The sequence below is a fragment of the Schistocerca cancellata genome, chromosome 6 (genome assembly GCF_023864275.1).
Source record: "Schistocerca cancellata isolate TAMUIC-IGC-003103 chromosome 6, iqSchCanc2.1, whole genome shotgun sequence".
Lineage (NCBI taxonomy): Eukaryota > Metazoa > Arthropoda > Insecta > Orthoptera > Acrididae > Schistocerca > Schistocerca cancellata.
In genome coordinates, this window is record NC_064631.1 from 348,924,261 (window position 1) to 348,941,506 (window position 17,246).

A 17,246-nucleotide genomic window follows, 5' to 3' on the forward strand; every position below is an offset into this window, starting at 1 on the left:
AGGTTACCATTCTTTTCTGGGGTCACTGACCGCATAAGCAGAATTCTAAAGAAAAATGGTGTCCAGACATCTTTCTTTAGTCAAACCCAAATAAAAGATTTTTTTCTGATGAAAATCAGATGCACCTGATTGCCTCCACAGTGCAGGCATCTATCAAGTGAAATGTGGCTGCAGCAAAGTGTATACAGGTGAAATGGGAAGAATTGGTAAAGAACACATTAAGGAACACGAACGACATACGCGGCTAAAACAAAGCGTAAAGTCGTCAGTAGCGGAACATCATGAGAACTGTGGCTCTGACATCTACTTTAATAATGTGTGTGTGCTGGCTAAGGAAACCAACATTTATAGAAGAAAGGTTCGGGAAGCGGTTGAAATTTCTAAGAATGCCTGTAATTTCAATAGAGGGGATGGTTGTACGCTCCTGGCATCTTGACTCGCCCCCCCCATAAAGAAAAAGAATATGTGGCCGTGGTGTGCGAGCAATATAAACAACGTGCTGCAAGTCACCTCGGCAGACAATAATATTTTTGGTAAACATTCCCCCTCTCTTGCTCTGTCTGTTTTGCATCTAGCCAATGATGATGGCCAACCAATAGCAGTAGTAGTAGTTTCAACCAATAACCCTTCTCCACTAATTGTGGAATAGTGCCTTTCTATCGAATAACGATGGGCCACCAATAATATCCACATGAGTTTAGCCAATAATGCCCCTTCTTCTGCAACAGTGGGAAAATTAGCCACTGATCATGGGTCAACAATGGCTGTCACAAGAATTTTAACCAATACTCCCACTTCTCCAGCATAAATGGTGGGGGGAGGGGGGGATCTCCCCTTTATATATGACCACAACATTGGTCTCTGACAGTGTCCTAGCAGTAGTGGACACCAAAACATCGTGAAGAAGATCCCAGCAGAGGGGTTGATACTTCGATTATTTTAGAAGGAAATATGACGTGGCCTAACAACCCAGAAGATTTTAACTTTAGTGACAATGGCCATAGAAGCCTGCAGACTTACATTAACCATATTTAACATGTCAAAGAACTACTCTCCTTCTCCACATCCCTGCAATGGAAACACTTCTTTGCCAGCAGTCCCTCCAACCAAAGCCAACCTAATCCCAACAACAAACCCTACCTCTCACAGTTCATACCACCATCCAACCATGATCCTCCCCCCTTCCCACCTAACCAACTGCTGATCACCTTCTAGGAATTCCTTACCTCCAACTTGGCTTCACAGTCTTTCCCCATGTCCCTTCCTAAGAACACCAGCCTTTCGGTAGGCAAAAGGATGTCGATACATGACCTCAAAAGTAATCCTGAACTAATAATCCTACCTGCAGACAAAGGTTCTGCCACTGTCATTATGAATCACAGTGGCTATTTGGCAGAAGGCCCCTGTCAATTGTCTGACTCCCTCACCCATAAACTCTGTCAGAGAAATCCCTTCCCAGATGTCCAACAAAACCACTAGACCTCCCCCCCCCCCCCTTTAATGCATTAGGTCCTCCATGAAACCACTCCCTGAATCCATTTCCCTCCTCACCCCCCTGTCACCATGCACTCTCACATTCTATGTGGTCTGAAAAATCCACACATCCAACTATCCTGGACGCACAATTGCAGCTGCTGTTGTGACCAGACTGAAAGAATTTTGGTCCTCATTGACCAATACCTCCGATCAATTGCCCATAATCTAGCCTCCCATGTTAAAGATACCAACCATTTCCTTCACTGACTCTACAACATCCCTAACCCTTTACGTCCTTGATCCCTACTCACCACTGTTGACACCACTTCCCTATACACCATGATCCATCATTCCTATGGTCTCACCACTACTGAACACTACCTTTCTCAACCTTCAGACTTCAAACCCACTATCTCATTTCACATACACCTTACTAACATTATCCTAACTCACAACTACTTCTCCTCTGAAGGGAAGGTATAGAAACAAATCCGCGGCACCACCTTGGGCACCCGCATGGCAGCCTCCTATGCCAATTAGTTTATGGGTCATGTAGAGACCTGCCTAGTCTTCCAAAACACCAAATCACTAATCTGGCTCAGGTTCAGTGACAATATCTTCAAGATCTGGACTCAGGGCCAAGACACCTTATCTTCATTCCTTCACAACTAAAACACCTTCTCTCCCATCCACTTGACCTAGTCCTCCTTAATTCAGCATACCATCTTCTGGGACTTTGACCTCATCTGCTCTGATGGTTCCATCCACATCTGTCTCCACATTAACAACCCCCAAAAGTACCTACATTTTGACACTTGTCATCCCATCCTCGTAAAAAAAAAATCCCTTCCAAACAGCTTGACCGCCTGGGTACATCATCTATCATCTCTGCAGCGACAAGTACTTTCTTATCCAGTTTGCTGAAGGTCTCATCATGGCTTTCACAGGCAGGCACTATCCCCCAGACCTAGTTTGCAAACAGATTTCCCATGCCATTTCCCCACACACCTCCTATCACTTCCAAGAACCAGTGACAAAGTAGTACGCCCTTCATCACCCAATACCATCGCGGACTGGAACAATTGAACCACATCCTTCATCAGGTCTTTGATTACCTAACATTATGCCCTGAAATGAGAGACATCCTACCCAAGATCCTTCCCACCCCTCCTAAGTTGGTGTTCCATCACCCACACAATCTCCACAACATCCCAGGCCAGCCTTGCACAACACAAAAGTAATCCAGGGCCAAACCAAAACTAGAATCTAAAGCACAGGCCACAATATACCTCCTGGTAAACTCTGTTGAATATGATCTTTGAAATTAATAAAAATTCACCTACAACTGATTTGTAGTGAACAAACAAAATACATTGTACAACATAAAAAGATACTTATTTGTTCACTCGGTATTAAATTCTCTACCTTCAGGCACAATTATTCACTTGCAGTTGTTGCCACATTCTTTTGGGCCACTTTGAAGTAAACATTAATAAACAAAACTCTAACTCTACCTTGCACACAATGTAAAAGCAGAGGGCTCATAAATGGCATGAGCTACAAATAAAGTGGTATGTTCATCCCAAGACATATGAATTTGAACTTCTAACCAAGGACAATAATTTTCTTCTTTAATCGACATTATATCAGCAGTATTAATTCCACAAGAGTACAGTATCTTGACAGTTTTTCCTCTTTCATCAACATTTAAGTATTAGAAACACTTCATTATCACTTGAAACTGCAGTGGTCGGATGCAGTGTTTTCTTTGTGTGTGTGTGTGTGTGTGTGTGTGTGTGTGTGGAAGGGGGGGGGGGTGCATGTGTGCATGCTTGAAATAACTAGCTTATACACGCAACTCTGTCCACGTGAGATAGCAGCCGATCAAGCAGCTTCCTCCACCCTAAATCACCATCTGTGCGCCGCTTGGCAGGTGCGCATGGAACCTGTTTATTGTAGCACATTAGCAGTGCAGTTTTGTTCCCACTACTGTTGTTTAATGATAGCAGCAGCAAATCAAAGCCCATAATTGCCATCTTGTTGCATGCACTTCCATTACTGATAAGTTTAAAAATGTAATCCTATTTTAACCTACCTGCACGGAGAGTTTCGTTGCTAATAAGAATTTTTTAATGCTACCTATATTTTTATCAGACTAGATTAATCTAAAAACCAAATAACTGTATCAAAAAAAAATTGGAACTGATCATTCTTCTTAGAATTCTCCTGCAAGCTACAGTGAGAGACTTAACAGGCCCGTGGGCCATACGTCGTGCGCCCCTGTCCTAGTCCATCCCTATGCCATTCCCAATACCAACATCTTGTCACAGGGATCACACCCCTGTGGAAGGCTCATGTGCAATACCTGCCTAATCCCCCCATCCAGCACTTCCCATTTCAGTCCTGCCAAAGATTTACAATAACCTGTCAGAAGCCAGGCCACCTATGAAAGCAGCCACATCATATAACAGCTCTGCTGCAACCACTGCACAGCTTTTTATGTTTGTTGGTAATGATACCAACCAGTTGTCCACCAGGATGAATGACCATCTGCGAACTGTGACCAATAGCAAAGAAGACCAACCTGTGAAACAAAATGCAGCTGAATATAAAATGCTTGATTTCAATGGCTGCTTCACAACTGGGACCATCTTGATCCTCCCTTCCACCACCAGCTTTTCAGAACTGTGCAGATGGAGTTATCCTTACAACACATTTTCTGCTCCTGAAATTATCCCAGCCTCAATCTACGGTAACCTACTGTCCCCACACCACCCACCCAACAGTTTCCACCCCATCTATTCTATCACCTTCTCCGTATTCACATCCCCTCAACCTCATTGTGTGCTACCCTCCAGCAATGCACCTCACCTGTCTTCCCCCTTCCATTGTCGTTTTCTACTCCCTATTTCCCCATCCCCACCTCCATACCCTACAGGCTCTCAACACTGCACCTGATGGCAGTCTTCTCATGCCTCCATCTAGTTTTGGCATGCTCCACCAGACAGCACTTTGCTCTCCCCCTTACCATGCTGTACCTTCCCCTTGCCGCCCCCTCCAGATTGCTGATTTTGTTCACACACATTCCCATTTGAGTTGCTGGACATGGTGACCATGTTTGAGTGAGGCGTGCTTGCTTGTATGAATGAATGTTTGTGTTCCCTTTCCTGAAGGCCAAAAGCTATATGTGTAACTGTCTTTTTATTGTGCCAGGTTATCACTCAGTGGATCATCTTTATGAAGAGTAACAATCTATCCTTTTCCTTATATTGTGACTCTGTATTTACATGTTTAAGGAACTATTTTTCATGTAAGATAAAAATGTATTCAAGTAAATATTAAGCTAGCAATATGAGATAAGCAGTAGTTATTCAGTATAATTAAATAATCAGCAGCTTTGTCTTTACTTTTTTCCTTCTTTTCTTTTCAAAATAGCACCTTCCTTTCTAATTTCCTCAGTTAAATTTAGCTGGCATAGACATAATTAGCTTTAAGCAGTACAGTGATATTCTATTGTCAGTATAGTGTATATATAAAGTTTCTATGGGTTGTGTGTTGTTTGTTATTGTATATCTTGATTCCTTCTACATCCCCATTCATAATTCTCATAGACATGATCCACAGAATGCAATGAATTAATGGCCAACCATAGTGACATTTGTCATGAACAGCAGGTATAAACCACAGAAATCAAAGTTTGTTGACAATGAACATTGTTATTTTTTTATGTAGGTATCTTCAATCAATTTGTCTAGATAATCACATAATTTCTAGGAGTATTGGCTAATAAAGGTTTTGATTTTCATTTAAATTTAACGGAATTACCAATTTCTTGATTTATGTGTGATGTGAACTTGATACAGACGTTAACACTAGAATACACAACCTCACTCTGAACACAAGGCAAGAACGTAAAGTCTGTATGGATATTGACATTGATCTCAAACAATACATCATATAAAGAGGAGCATAAGCTTAGAACTGACAGTGTCAAAGGAAGGTGAAAATTGTAAACAAAACGTGTGCACTGAAATACTGAATCATATAGGCAATGAAACCAATGAATAGTCTCCTGCTTGCTCACAGCCATGATCATAACTTTGCCAGTATAATGAATGATTTTGTCCACCCAGGTTACCATGTCTCATCAGTTTATAAGCCTTGCGCACTGTTAAAGGATGTGGTCTCAAATACAGACCGAAGGATGAAAGGGTTTTTTAAAAATGGTGCTGTCATCATTATTGGTGGAGCAAATGACATCAGAAGAAATACTAAGGGCTTTAAAAGTGCTCTTAATGAATTTCTACAGGGAACAGTTGACACTAGAGTTATACTGTGCCCAGTTCCTTAAGGACATGAGAAGCCTCAATAGAATTATTGTATATACACCCAAACAACTATAACATGAGAAATGTGCAGTGGCACAATAATGCTACTGTCGTAGATATAAATGTTTTTCTAAGAAGGAATGACTACACCAGGCATGGCATACATTTAGTTAAGCAAGGAAAAGAGAAGCTGTGCAGACATTTGAAGCATATAGTCCAGATCAGCTCATCTGAGCCTGAAGTAATTAGTGTTCATTGTAAAAATACAGGCTGTTTCTAAAATGAATGTAAAAAATGAGAGTACTGGTAGAGTGGGTCGTAACAAGCGACTTTCAAATAGCAACTGATGTCTGCATCCCTTAGCATTCAGCACTGGTCATCATTTAACAGTGTCGCCACTCGAGTCAAAACAATGGCAGGTATTCAGGGAGGGAAAACACCATACACTTTCATGCGGCATTTGCTGGGACGTGTACATATTGCATTTGGCAAAGCAAGTGCATGTTTGGTTTGATGTTTCATGGACTGCAGCACCTGTGTCTACTGCAGAGTCAGGTTTGCTTTACATCAGTGTGTCCACAAACAGGAACACTCTTGTGCTTGGTGCTTTGCTGAGCATATGGGAAAGGGTACACTTTTCTTAGGAGGAAGGGGCAGGCATGTTCTGAGCTTATGGAAATGCTCTCACTGCTCAGTGGTTGTACGCTCAGCAGTCTCCAAATAGTCGAGTACCAGATCCATTCATGCACACCGCTGTCAATAAGTCCCTGAGAGAGACAGGTGCTCTTGAAGTGAGCTGTCCACTGAAAAGGTGTCCTAATGGCCTTCATCAAAACCTGATGCATTCATTTTGTGATACAGGTGCAAAGGCTGGATGGAAGTGATTGTCAATGCAAAGTCCAAACACTGGAATTAGAAGAGGAAGCATTGGCACTGCTGCAGAACACACTCTCAAAGGACATGCAGAGTGTTGCTTGAGAAATGGGTGTAAGCCATTCCACAGTCTAACATGTGTGGAATGAAAATCATTTGCAGCCTTACAACCTTCAGAAAGTTAAAGCCCTTAACCCAGAAGTTTCTCATGTTGCATTGATTTCTGCAAGTGGATTTTGCACAAGTGTGCTATTCAACCCGAATTCCCACATTTTGTATGTTTAATGGATGAGGCATTCTTTACAAGAGTAGTTGTGTTGTTAAACAGCCACAATAAACATGTGTGGCCAACAGGAGTGCTTCACTGTCAGCATTTGGGCTGCACTGGTAGGCAACGGGAACATTTGCTACTCAATGTGTGACTGCACACATTACCAACATGATGGTGCATTTTTGCACTTCACTTGGGCAGTGTGAAATCATTTGGATGAGACCTTTGGTGAGAACTGGATAGGGCACATTGGGCCAGTGCCACAACCTGCATATTCCCTTGACCTGACGCGCTGGCAGCAGCTGAAATCTGTTGTTTATGGAACACCTATCAAAACAGATGAAGAGCTGATAGTGCAAATTATGGCAGCCTCTGATGCAATCCCCACTACGCCAGGGGTGTTTGAAAGGGCGTAACAATCATGGCACACATTCAAGCAGGGGTTGTAATTCTGAGCAGTTTTTGTAACTGTTTGCAAATAAAGGTAACGAAACATCAATCCCATCACCTCTCTTTATCTTGCTGGCACAAAGAAATTGAAAATGTTGCCCTACAGATCTGCTACATCTTGACTCAGATGGCAGAGTGTAGGCCTACCTTCACAGCAGCATGCAACACTATTGAAATGACACCTAGTTCCGAGTGTAAGAGATGCATACATGGGTTGCTACATGAAAGTTGCCTGTTACGACCCTCTCTACCAGCCCTCTCATTTTCAACATTCATTTTAGGAACATCCAGTATATTTTGGGTCTGTTTTTGTGGCAACTAAGCCAACAGCACCAAAAGTAGGGGGCTGACATTGCAGAAATTCAAATATCTGCCTAGGTCAGCTAGATCTCAGCAGTACGGACTGAGCTTTCATCAACCAAATGGCTTCCAGAATCATCACGAACTGCATCAGCACCAGGGCATCAGCAGAGATGGAAACATGGGTCACAATCTCAAGATCCAGGAAGCCTATACAGCTACTGGCCAGGATATATTATTTTTTTACATACAGGAAGGAAAAAAGACAAAATAGTAAATATGAATATCAATGAACACATTTCAAACATTGGAATCCTACATCAGAAAGGTCAGAATACTGTAAGGAAAGCAGAAGAGAGAAATGCTTACTGTTTCTGAGTCACCAACATTTTCACTATTGCCGTGCATGATCTACAAAAAAATCAAATATACAAAGGAAAGGCTCATCTAGTATAGGGCATAGAAATATAACTAAGAAAGAACAATTTCTCAGACCTACAGGACATCTGCTCCATTTTCAACCAGCACTATATACTTATTGTAGGCACATTGACATGATGTAGAGCCCATACAGTGAAGGAAGAAGTTAACACTGCTGAAGTAACAGAAATTTTGTTTCTGTTCCTAATAGATGACCATGAAGTAGCAAAAATTACAAATCTTTTAAAAGGTACTAGTACTAAAGGACTAGATCATATATCTTCTAGGGTAATTAAACATTGTGGTCAGTATAAGGTAGTACCATTAACTTAACTTTTCTGATCAACTTAACTCTGGAGGAAGCTATTTTTTTGTGAATGCTTAAAAAAAAAAAAAAAAAAAAAAAAAAAAAAAAAAAAAAAAAAAAAAAAAAAAAAAAAGAGTTAATTGCTTTATATAAGGGAGGTAGCAAAATGGACCCATAACCATTACTTCTGCCTGCAAAAATAATGGAAACAGTAATGAAAATCAGTTAAGTCCATAGATAGACAACATTCTAGGTGGAGCATAGCATGGTTTTCCAACAAATAGGTCAACTGAGACAGCAGTTGCTAACTTTATATCATTTATTTCAAAGGTGTTAGATGAAAAAACAAGTTTTTAGTGTGACCTCTATAAACTTTGTGACTGTCATGTCACATTCATGCAGAAAGTTCACCATTATGGTGTAAGAAAGTCACCCAATCTTACAGACCTTTAGTGAAACAGAGTGAACATTGTGCTGTGATAAAATATAAAATTAAAATACATAACACTGCTATGAATACTTACTCTGTCAACTATGGAGCATCAGGGTGCAGTACCTGAACCATTACTTTACATTCTTTATGTAAATGACTTAAACAATATTGAAAGGGGCGAAGTCATCACAATATGCTGATGAAACTTATTATTTACTGCAACTCAGTTGATAAACTTCAAAAACTTTTAGTATTGGAAAAAAGAAAAATAAAGTACACGAAGGCAGATTAGTCCATACTCATAGCTTTAGAGTTAGTCTTGGAAGCCCAGACATACAACAGGCAAACAGTTACAAGTTCCTGGGTGTGCTAGTGGACAGTTACATGAATTGGAAAACTCACATAGGTAAGACTTGCTAAAAAATAAGCTCTGATATATTTCTTATTAAGGAAAAATATAAACAAAGACACTTCATAAAAATGTACTTGTCCCATATATCTACACTTAGCTTAGGCCTACTTCTTTCTGGTCTGTGATTGTGCTGCAAATTTGTGTATATAAAGCCTGTTAAAACTTAAAAATAAAGTCATATGATGCAAAAAGAGAATATATTCTATAATTTCTCACAGAGATAAATTTAACACTTTGGAGGCAGCCCTCAGCAACTGTGGTAGAAGCAACCGCATGGCAGATTTTAACACATTTATAACAATCACAGCATTGTAACTGCAAAAGCAATAAATTCTTGTTATTTGTCATTTGAAATGATAAAACCAGCTTTAACTATTTGTAAACACTGGATTATGAGATGCTCATAGTAGGAGACAAACAGACTTATTGAACCTTGTTTTTATTCTAGAACAAAAGAATTGTACATGCAATTAACATACAATATGCCTAGGTGTGGTATGTTTTAAAACACTTCAGCATACAAAAAACTACATTACAATTTGGAAACCACAAGAGTTTCTTTTTGGAACTTTTTCCCCTACTGGCTCTTACAGACAGATAAAAGTAGTGTGGACACAACATAGAGCAACAGTGTACAAGCCCGCTGTATTTGAGTACAGATAGGTCAGAATTTAAAAGCTTCATGGCAGCACAACGAAGAGACCCTTCCTTGTGCTTTCTAGGTGGTCACTGTACAGGGAAGGAAACACAATTGTAGCTATGAAGTTTAATGCACTGCATGAGCAAGATCTGGATGCTGTCCACCTACAGTGTTACTTCACAAGTCCTACCGGGAACCTGTACAAAGGTGTTAAAGATTCCCAGATATTAACTATCCCAGCATTGTACACATTTGAAGTCATTCTTTTCTTAAAATAAATGATAATCATTATCACACAGACTTTAAAGGTTTAAAATTAATGGATAAAGACCCAGCAGGTGTAAGCAGTAATTCCCCCCCCCCCCCCCCCCCCCCCCACACACACACACACACAAAAGATTCAATCCAACATAAAGAATATCAGTGTGCTGTCTGGCTTCAAAAATAAATAAAACAGCACATGAGTGTTTGTCCACATATCTGTATGGAATACCTAAATTTAACTTAGTGCAGGAGACAGTCATGCATAACAAGTTAATAGCTTACAAGAATGGTCATTGCTGTTGTTTTTGTTTGCCAGCTGTACCAAGAAAAGTGCTTCGAATATAACACTGAGTGCTGCTTTGATAAGTTCTATTTCACTGTTAGCTATGATATTGGTTTTCAAGTTGTTGCCATTGATATTACATCAAATGTAATTTACATTGGAGAGAACAGCAGTGAAATGTGGTTTCTCTGAGTAGGCTTTACATCCCTCACCAACCGCATTGATTAAGTTTTTCTGTGGTTTTCCCTATCTGCTGAGGCAAATGCTGCAATTGTTTCTTTGAAGATACTTCATTTCCACATCATTGTAACATGTGCTTTGTTGTACATGCACATATATTTGTCTTAACATCTATGTAATCTTTTTACATTTGTGAAAAGGATAGTTGCTACTCACCATACAGCAGAGATACTGAGTCACAGATAGGCACAACAAAAAGACTGTCAGCAAAGCTTTCGGTTAACAAGGTCTTCGTCGGGCATAGACAACATACAAACGCACACTCAATTGACCAACGGCTCATTTGATGACGGTATTTTTTTTGTTCCTATCTGTGACTCAGCATCTCTGCTATATGGTGAGCAGCAACTATTCTTTTCATAATATTGTTACATTCCAGCCTGGATTTTCCATTGTTCAATTACATTTTTTGCAATGTATTTCTTGACATGTCTCATACTGTAATTACAATGGTTCGTGGCAAACAAATAAACATTGCCTTACAGTTAAAAATATCACAGTTGTCACTATCAATAAACACAAGCATTGTCAGGTAAGCATGAATATTAATGGACAGTCTGGATTAATGTAACAAGTCAAAGAAAATAATCAACAAATTATTTCCCATACGACACCATTACTTAACACTTTTGAATGCCATGCCCGTAACATTTATTGCATTCACTGCAGGAAAGAGTACCGTGCCCATAGTATATTAGGCACCTTAGTGAGGACTGCCACTCCTGTAATATTATGGGCATAGCAGTCCTCACCAAGATGTTCTTCCCAAAATATTACAGGCATGGCGTTCTTTCCAACACTGAAGGTAACTTAATACTATGGATATGGCAGTGTGTGTTAAACACATGGACAATTCAGGGAAATTGTAAGATATGCTATTTTTTACTTATTACACTGTTAATACGAAAACACGAATTTGTAAGGTTACTTTTCTTTACAATGGTTAAGTATTTATAGGATAATGTACCCACAACGATCAGTGAAAGCAATAACTAGTTGGTGCCAACAATTTAAAAACAAGCAAACTTTTAATGAAGCACTCTGTTGTTAGACTTGTAATGAAGACGTTGATTAAAATGTGCTAACATCTAAAGAATTGAAATCCTAAAAGACAGTTCTACTATTCTCAGACTGGTAAAATATCTTTCCACGTAAATTAGGGAGCTCAAAAACACTGGAACCGAGCCCACTAATTCCCTTGTGGGACGAGGGCAATCATAGTTCATTTTACCCTTCAACTATGCTAAAACCAAGCAAGGCAAAGAAATACCATTCTTACCCATTGAGAAGATATATGAGGGTATGTCATTCTCGAAAACATGCAATTATACTAAATGCAACAATTTTCCATAAATCTAAAGAACCATATAAAAACTTGCAAATTTACTAATATTCAACCTGTCTCTTCGAAAAATTATATTGTTAAGCATGATGATAAAAACTAAACAAGATTTAGATAAAGGTACTGCAGTGCAGACATGGTACTGCATTGGAAAAAAATTACAGAATGGAACAATCAATCAAGAAATAAATATTTAATACTGTTTATTAGAAACATGTTTTTCAAAAAGAAATTTACAATCAGTGGCCAGGAATGTAGTACTAAATGCACACTCAGTTAATGGTAAAGTGCAATATCTTTACAAGAGCATGTGCATTGATTTGCATAAAATTAATAAAACATCAAGTACCGCAACAGTTATGAAATTCTCTCACTGACTAAATTTCATCTCCAGAATATAAGTTCACAATATAGATCTTTCAAAAAAAATATTTACAAAGTTTTAACAGATATATAACAATGTTATCCATCCACACAACAGTTTCCTTCACATAAACCTTAGCTGTCATAAATTAAACATGAAAGAATTCAGTTTGTACGAAGTTGGTAATCACCATTCTGAGTTATATACCTAACCCAAGGGAGAGCTTGGTAACCACTCTTTTCAATTATCTTAAGATAACGTACTTGTATTCCAGAAGTTGTAAAATATGGAATTTCAAATTTGACTTGAATAGGAGGCTTTCCTTCAACATCTTCGCCTTCAACACTTGGAAGACCAAAATGTGCACGCATGAGATATTCTTTACCACCAGGAAATGATTTGACAGTCCAGGTGATGGCATTCTGCTCTGGAGCGTACTTCACACTCCCTATCGTTGTCTTGAATTTTGGTGAATCTGCATCAGCAGGCACAGGAATAACAATTTCAACATTATTTGCAGTGGATCTCCTTTTGAACTGCGACTTTGCTTTAATCATATATTCTACCCGACTGTGTGCATGCCTTTCAATAACAGATTCAATCCAAATTAATGGCTTCACATGTGTATTTAAACGATAAGACATCAATTCAAATTCTCCATCTGGAGGAATGAAAGATATTGTACGATCATTCTCAAACCTGGATAAACGAACACACTGGTGAAATTTGACATCTTCCAGCTCTACTGACTTCGATTTACCTCTGCCTGTGCTCTCAAAAAGAACTTTATCATTCAATCCAAGTCTCAACTCTGGCATCCCAGATAAGTACACCCTCATTTTTATTGCCCCCACTATTTCACTGCGGAGGACGTTTCCATTAGCATTTGCCAGCAAATTAACAGATTCAATAACATCCAAAAATACTTCGTTCTTCCTGTACTTTATACCCTCAGATCTCCATGACACTGCGTTTGTGACAGCCATAGGAATCCTAGGTTGAATTTCAAGTTTATGGCCTTCCTGTGTTATGTATTCTTGAAGAATTTTACTATCCGTAGTTTGTGGATAGCCAAAATCTATTAGCTCATCCAGTAACTCGTATATTACAACAAAATTGTCCCTTATACTTTCCTCTTCTAATTCTTTGAAATATTCGATCATTACCTGCACTATTTTATGGAGAAAAACGAACACCAGGGCTATGTTAGCATTCTTCTTGGTGGTGGAAACAATATACAAGTTGTTATATTTTATATAGGCGAAAGTACATTCTGTTGTTTGTAGTATTGGTGTCAGCATTCCTTCTTCTTCTTTCTCCATAAGCAACGGCATAAATTTCTCAATAACACCAAGGTCTATATCGCCTCGATAGTTCCTCGATATGAGAACTTTGCCTTTCACATCGAGTATATACACAGAAGACGACGACATTTTCTGTGAACTTCAATATATTGCTTCACACAATAATCACATTTAACACTCCCTTTACAACTCGACACACACATCAAACCAAACAACTCCACACCTGCAAAGACAGTAAGACACATAGTACGAATAGTACTCATGTATGAAGATCACTGGTCGCCAACGATACAGGCGTCTAAAGCTAGCGAAATGAGGGATGCTCAACTACCGGACCTACCGATAGATGGCTCTAGCGCGTGCCGGCAAGAGATCATATCATTGAGTGTCCGCCAAATCTGAATTTGGCAGAAAACGAAGTGCGAAAACACGGATGAAAATGTTTTTCGTTCTGCGCCCTCATAAGTATTTTATATTGGATGTTCTAGATATCTACACATCAACATAATGAAGTTTTTCTAATCTAGCGAGAAAAAACAGTGACAGTTCTGCTGTGAAATTCCTAAGTTCGAGTGTGTTTTGAAAGTTTGACAAGCTGACCTATAAATTGTTTACTATTTTATGAGTGCTTTACTTATTTGCCCGTTTTAAAACACTATTTAAGATTCAATGGAGGTCAACAAATTAACTTACTTGCCGAATCTTTTAACTACTGTTATAAATCGGAAAATCAAGTGTGGACAACAGTGAAGACGTCTCTTGAAAAAAAGTTGACATCGTTTGCTTAGGGGTATCTTTACTGGCAACAGAAATTACAACTGAACTATTAAAGTATTACTTACGTATAAACGGAAAAAATCGTTATTTTTTCTTTATCTGAAGTGATGCATTACCGATCTGCATATAATCTGACACTGTAATTGCAACATAAACTTACGAATTTGGCTCTCTCTTTGATCATTAATTTAAATGCTATGACTTTATTAACGCCTGTACATGACACGGTGTATTTGAGTGATATGGTAGAAGCACCAACCAGTTTTTAACAGTGCGTCAGTCTTTGATGCGAGACAAGAAATACATTTAAATGAGACAAACACAAAGCCCAACGTTAAGGCTCCTCTTAAATGCATGACTTGTATCATTTGGAAGTTAAGTCTAGTAATAATATTATATTGGACTGATCCATGATGATGATGTAGGAAGTGAAGGGACTTGTTGGAAATAACCTCGATCACAGCTGTTAATTTTAAGGTTGGGGTGTCTTAAAACTGTAATTTTCCAGTCTGACATCCAAACAATTTTAAAATTGAATTCAAAACATGTCAGTGAGCAAAATTAATTACACTTTGAATGACAACCATAGAATTCTATTTCTGTGAATCTTGGTTCCAGTCTTTGACATGGTGTCAATCACTGGAATGACTAGTTGTCAGTATATGGCCCAAGCAAAAAACAAACCTGAAAGTGAAAGCTGCAGAAGCTGGCCAGACAGGTACCCCAATGGCTGCTACAATCTGTGTGAGACAAGGGTGACATTATATTGCAAATTCAGTGTAAAAAGTTCCATATTGTCTGAATTTGTCCTATACTGACAGGACATTCTAGTCCAGTCGATTTTCTTATCTGCAAAAGTACACTAGCCAATACCAGTGGCACAAAGGTAGTGCCACGTGACAAACTATCTGGTAACAACAGAAGTATTGGTGGACAATGTACAGTAAATAATATGTAATAACCTGAGAAATTCAAAATTGGTTTCAAGAAATTGAACAGTATTTGGAAAGAGAGTAACATTTTGAAAATAACAAATGACGCAAGTAGAGTTTTCAGTTTTTATGAAAGCTCGCTTGAATTTTTTTTTCCCCCTCTCTCTTTTCGATTATCAAGGGAAAAATGTGATAACATAAAAGTGCAAGAAAGTTGTGTACAATGTTGGAAATGATGAAAAAGAAAATCTCACTATGCTTCCTCCTCCATGTGAAGAGTATTCCTGTAATAATAGCTAATAGCATACCAAGAACATGAGGGTGTCACAGTGGAGATTTGTTTTCTGGTACAGACATCTGATACAACTATTCCACAGCAAAATGTACTTTCAATAGGTGTGGTACCAGTGCACTCCCATAGGATAACAGAATATTATGTCCTCCAGGAATCACATTGGGTACATCACATACAGCATAAACTGTACAGCAACTACAATGCTTTGTGAGCAAGTAATAACAGTCAGTATCTTTCATTTTAACATAACTCTTGACTCCCATAATTATCCGCTTATACGTGTGCTTGTACTACAGGTTATTGGTAAAGCAAATACTAATTGAATAGCTCTTCACACTTTTAATACTTAGCAGAAATTCTGAAAAAAGTAAATTGTTTTATTACTGTATCACCTCTATGGTGAATTAAGAGGTACTGACTGGTTTCTTTGAACATTTAATAGAAGCCTTCTTTTTTATCTGCTATTGATAAAGAGTCATTCCAAGTTCTGTACAGAACAATCTCTCGCATTTTTCATGAGGTTTGTTATTCTGTACACTAATATTTCTTCTTCTAAATGGTAAATAATTCATTCAGACAGTGCTGGTATTAAAGGTAATTCATGAAATAAATTATATTTAAACCAGAAAATTAAAGGTTCCACATGGCATATGAAAAGTACCTTGCTACACACATGTATGTACAGATTCCAGAATGTCTGTGAATTTGGGTTACAAACTTTTTTAAATAGAAATATGAAGATCACAATACTTTGGGTCTGCAATAACTCAAACGTAAAATACTTTAGTTCCCTATGGGAAACTTTGTTCTTTACGTGACTCGTGCAACTGCTTTCACTTGTAATGGAAAACTAAATGGTTTATGTTAAAGTTAACTAGCAAAAAGTGTAACCATTGTTACATTATTTCTGTGAAGTAAGATTCCTTAATGTTATTTCCTTCTTTTGTCATCATAACTTGATAATTTCAGTTCCGTATGGGACATATGAACTAACAAAATGAAATGCTTTATTACTATGACCAAACAAAATCTTTTTAACACGTAGTACACAGTTCAAATCAGCAAAAAGTGTAACCGTATAATTAAGGTAGGTATTGATGAAAATTAGGCATGTAACATGAATACTGAAATTTCCTAGATTTCCACGTGAACCTGTAATCACTGTATTCTGTACTTTGTAGTGCTAGAAAGATAATTCTATATGATTATTTGCATTCTCCCCCCCCCCCCCCCTCAACACAGGAAAATATAATAGAAAGACATCCTAGCAAAATAAAGACAAAATTCAGAAAATTAGGTTTTGCCTGACTCAGGCCCCCTTATTCTAGAATGGTTATAAAGTAATAAGAATGCTTATGATCAACTGGAACATTGTGTTCATTATAGGAAGTATTAAAACAAGAATTAACAGAGTAACAATTTTATTGCTCTTAAGTTTCAGAGTATCCACAAACATTACTGTTTGAAACATAGGACCACTGCATACTCCATTAGATCACACCCATCCTGTGATTAAACTGTTTTCTTAAAGTGAA

At 38.4% G+C, this 17,246-nt stretch overlaps 1 protein-coding gene across 1 annotated transcript; it reads right to left on the reverse strand.

Annotated features, from left to right (window-relative positions):
* Positions 1-12,225: 12,225 nt before the first annotated feature.
* On the reverse strand, positions 12,226-13,935 carry LOC126190713 (AP-1 complex subunit mu-1). The gene has a single exon (XM_049931187.1). The coding sequence runs from the start codon at positions 13,834-13,836 to the stop codon at positions 12,568-12,570; it is 1,269 nt and encodes a 422-aa protein (XP_049787144.1). The 5' UTR covers positions 13,837-13,935; the 3' UTR covers positions 12,226-12,567.
* Between the last annotated feature and the right edge of the window lie 3,311 nt (positions 13,936-17,246).

Coding starts and splice junctions, on each gene's coding strand:
- LOC126190713 (XM_049931187.1), bottom strand. CDS start 13,836: ATGTCGTCGTCTTCTGTGTATATACTCGATGTGAAAGGCAAAGTTCTC.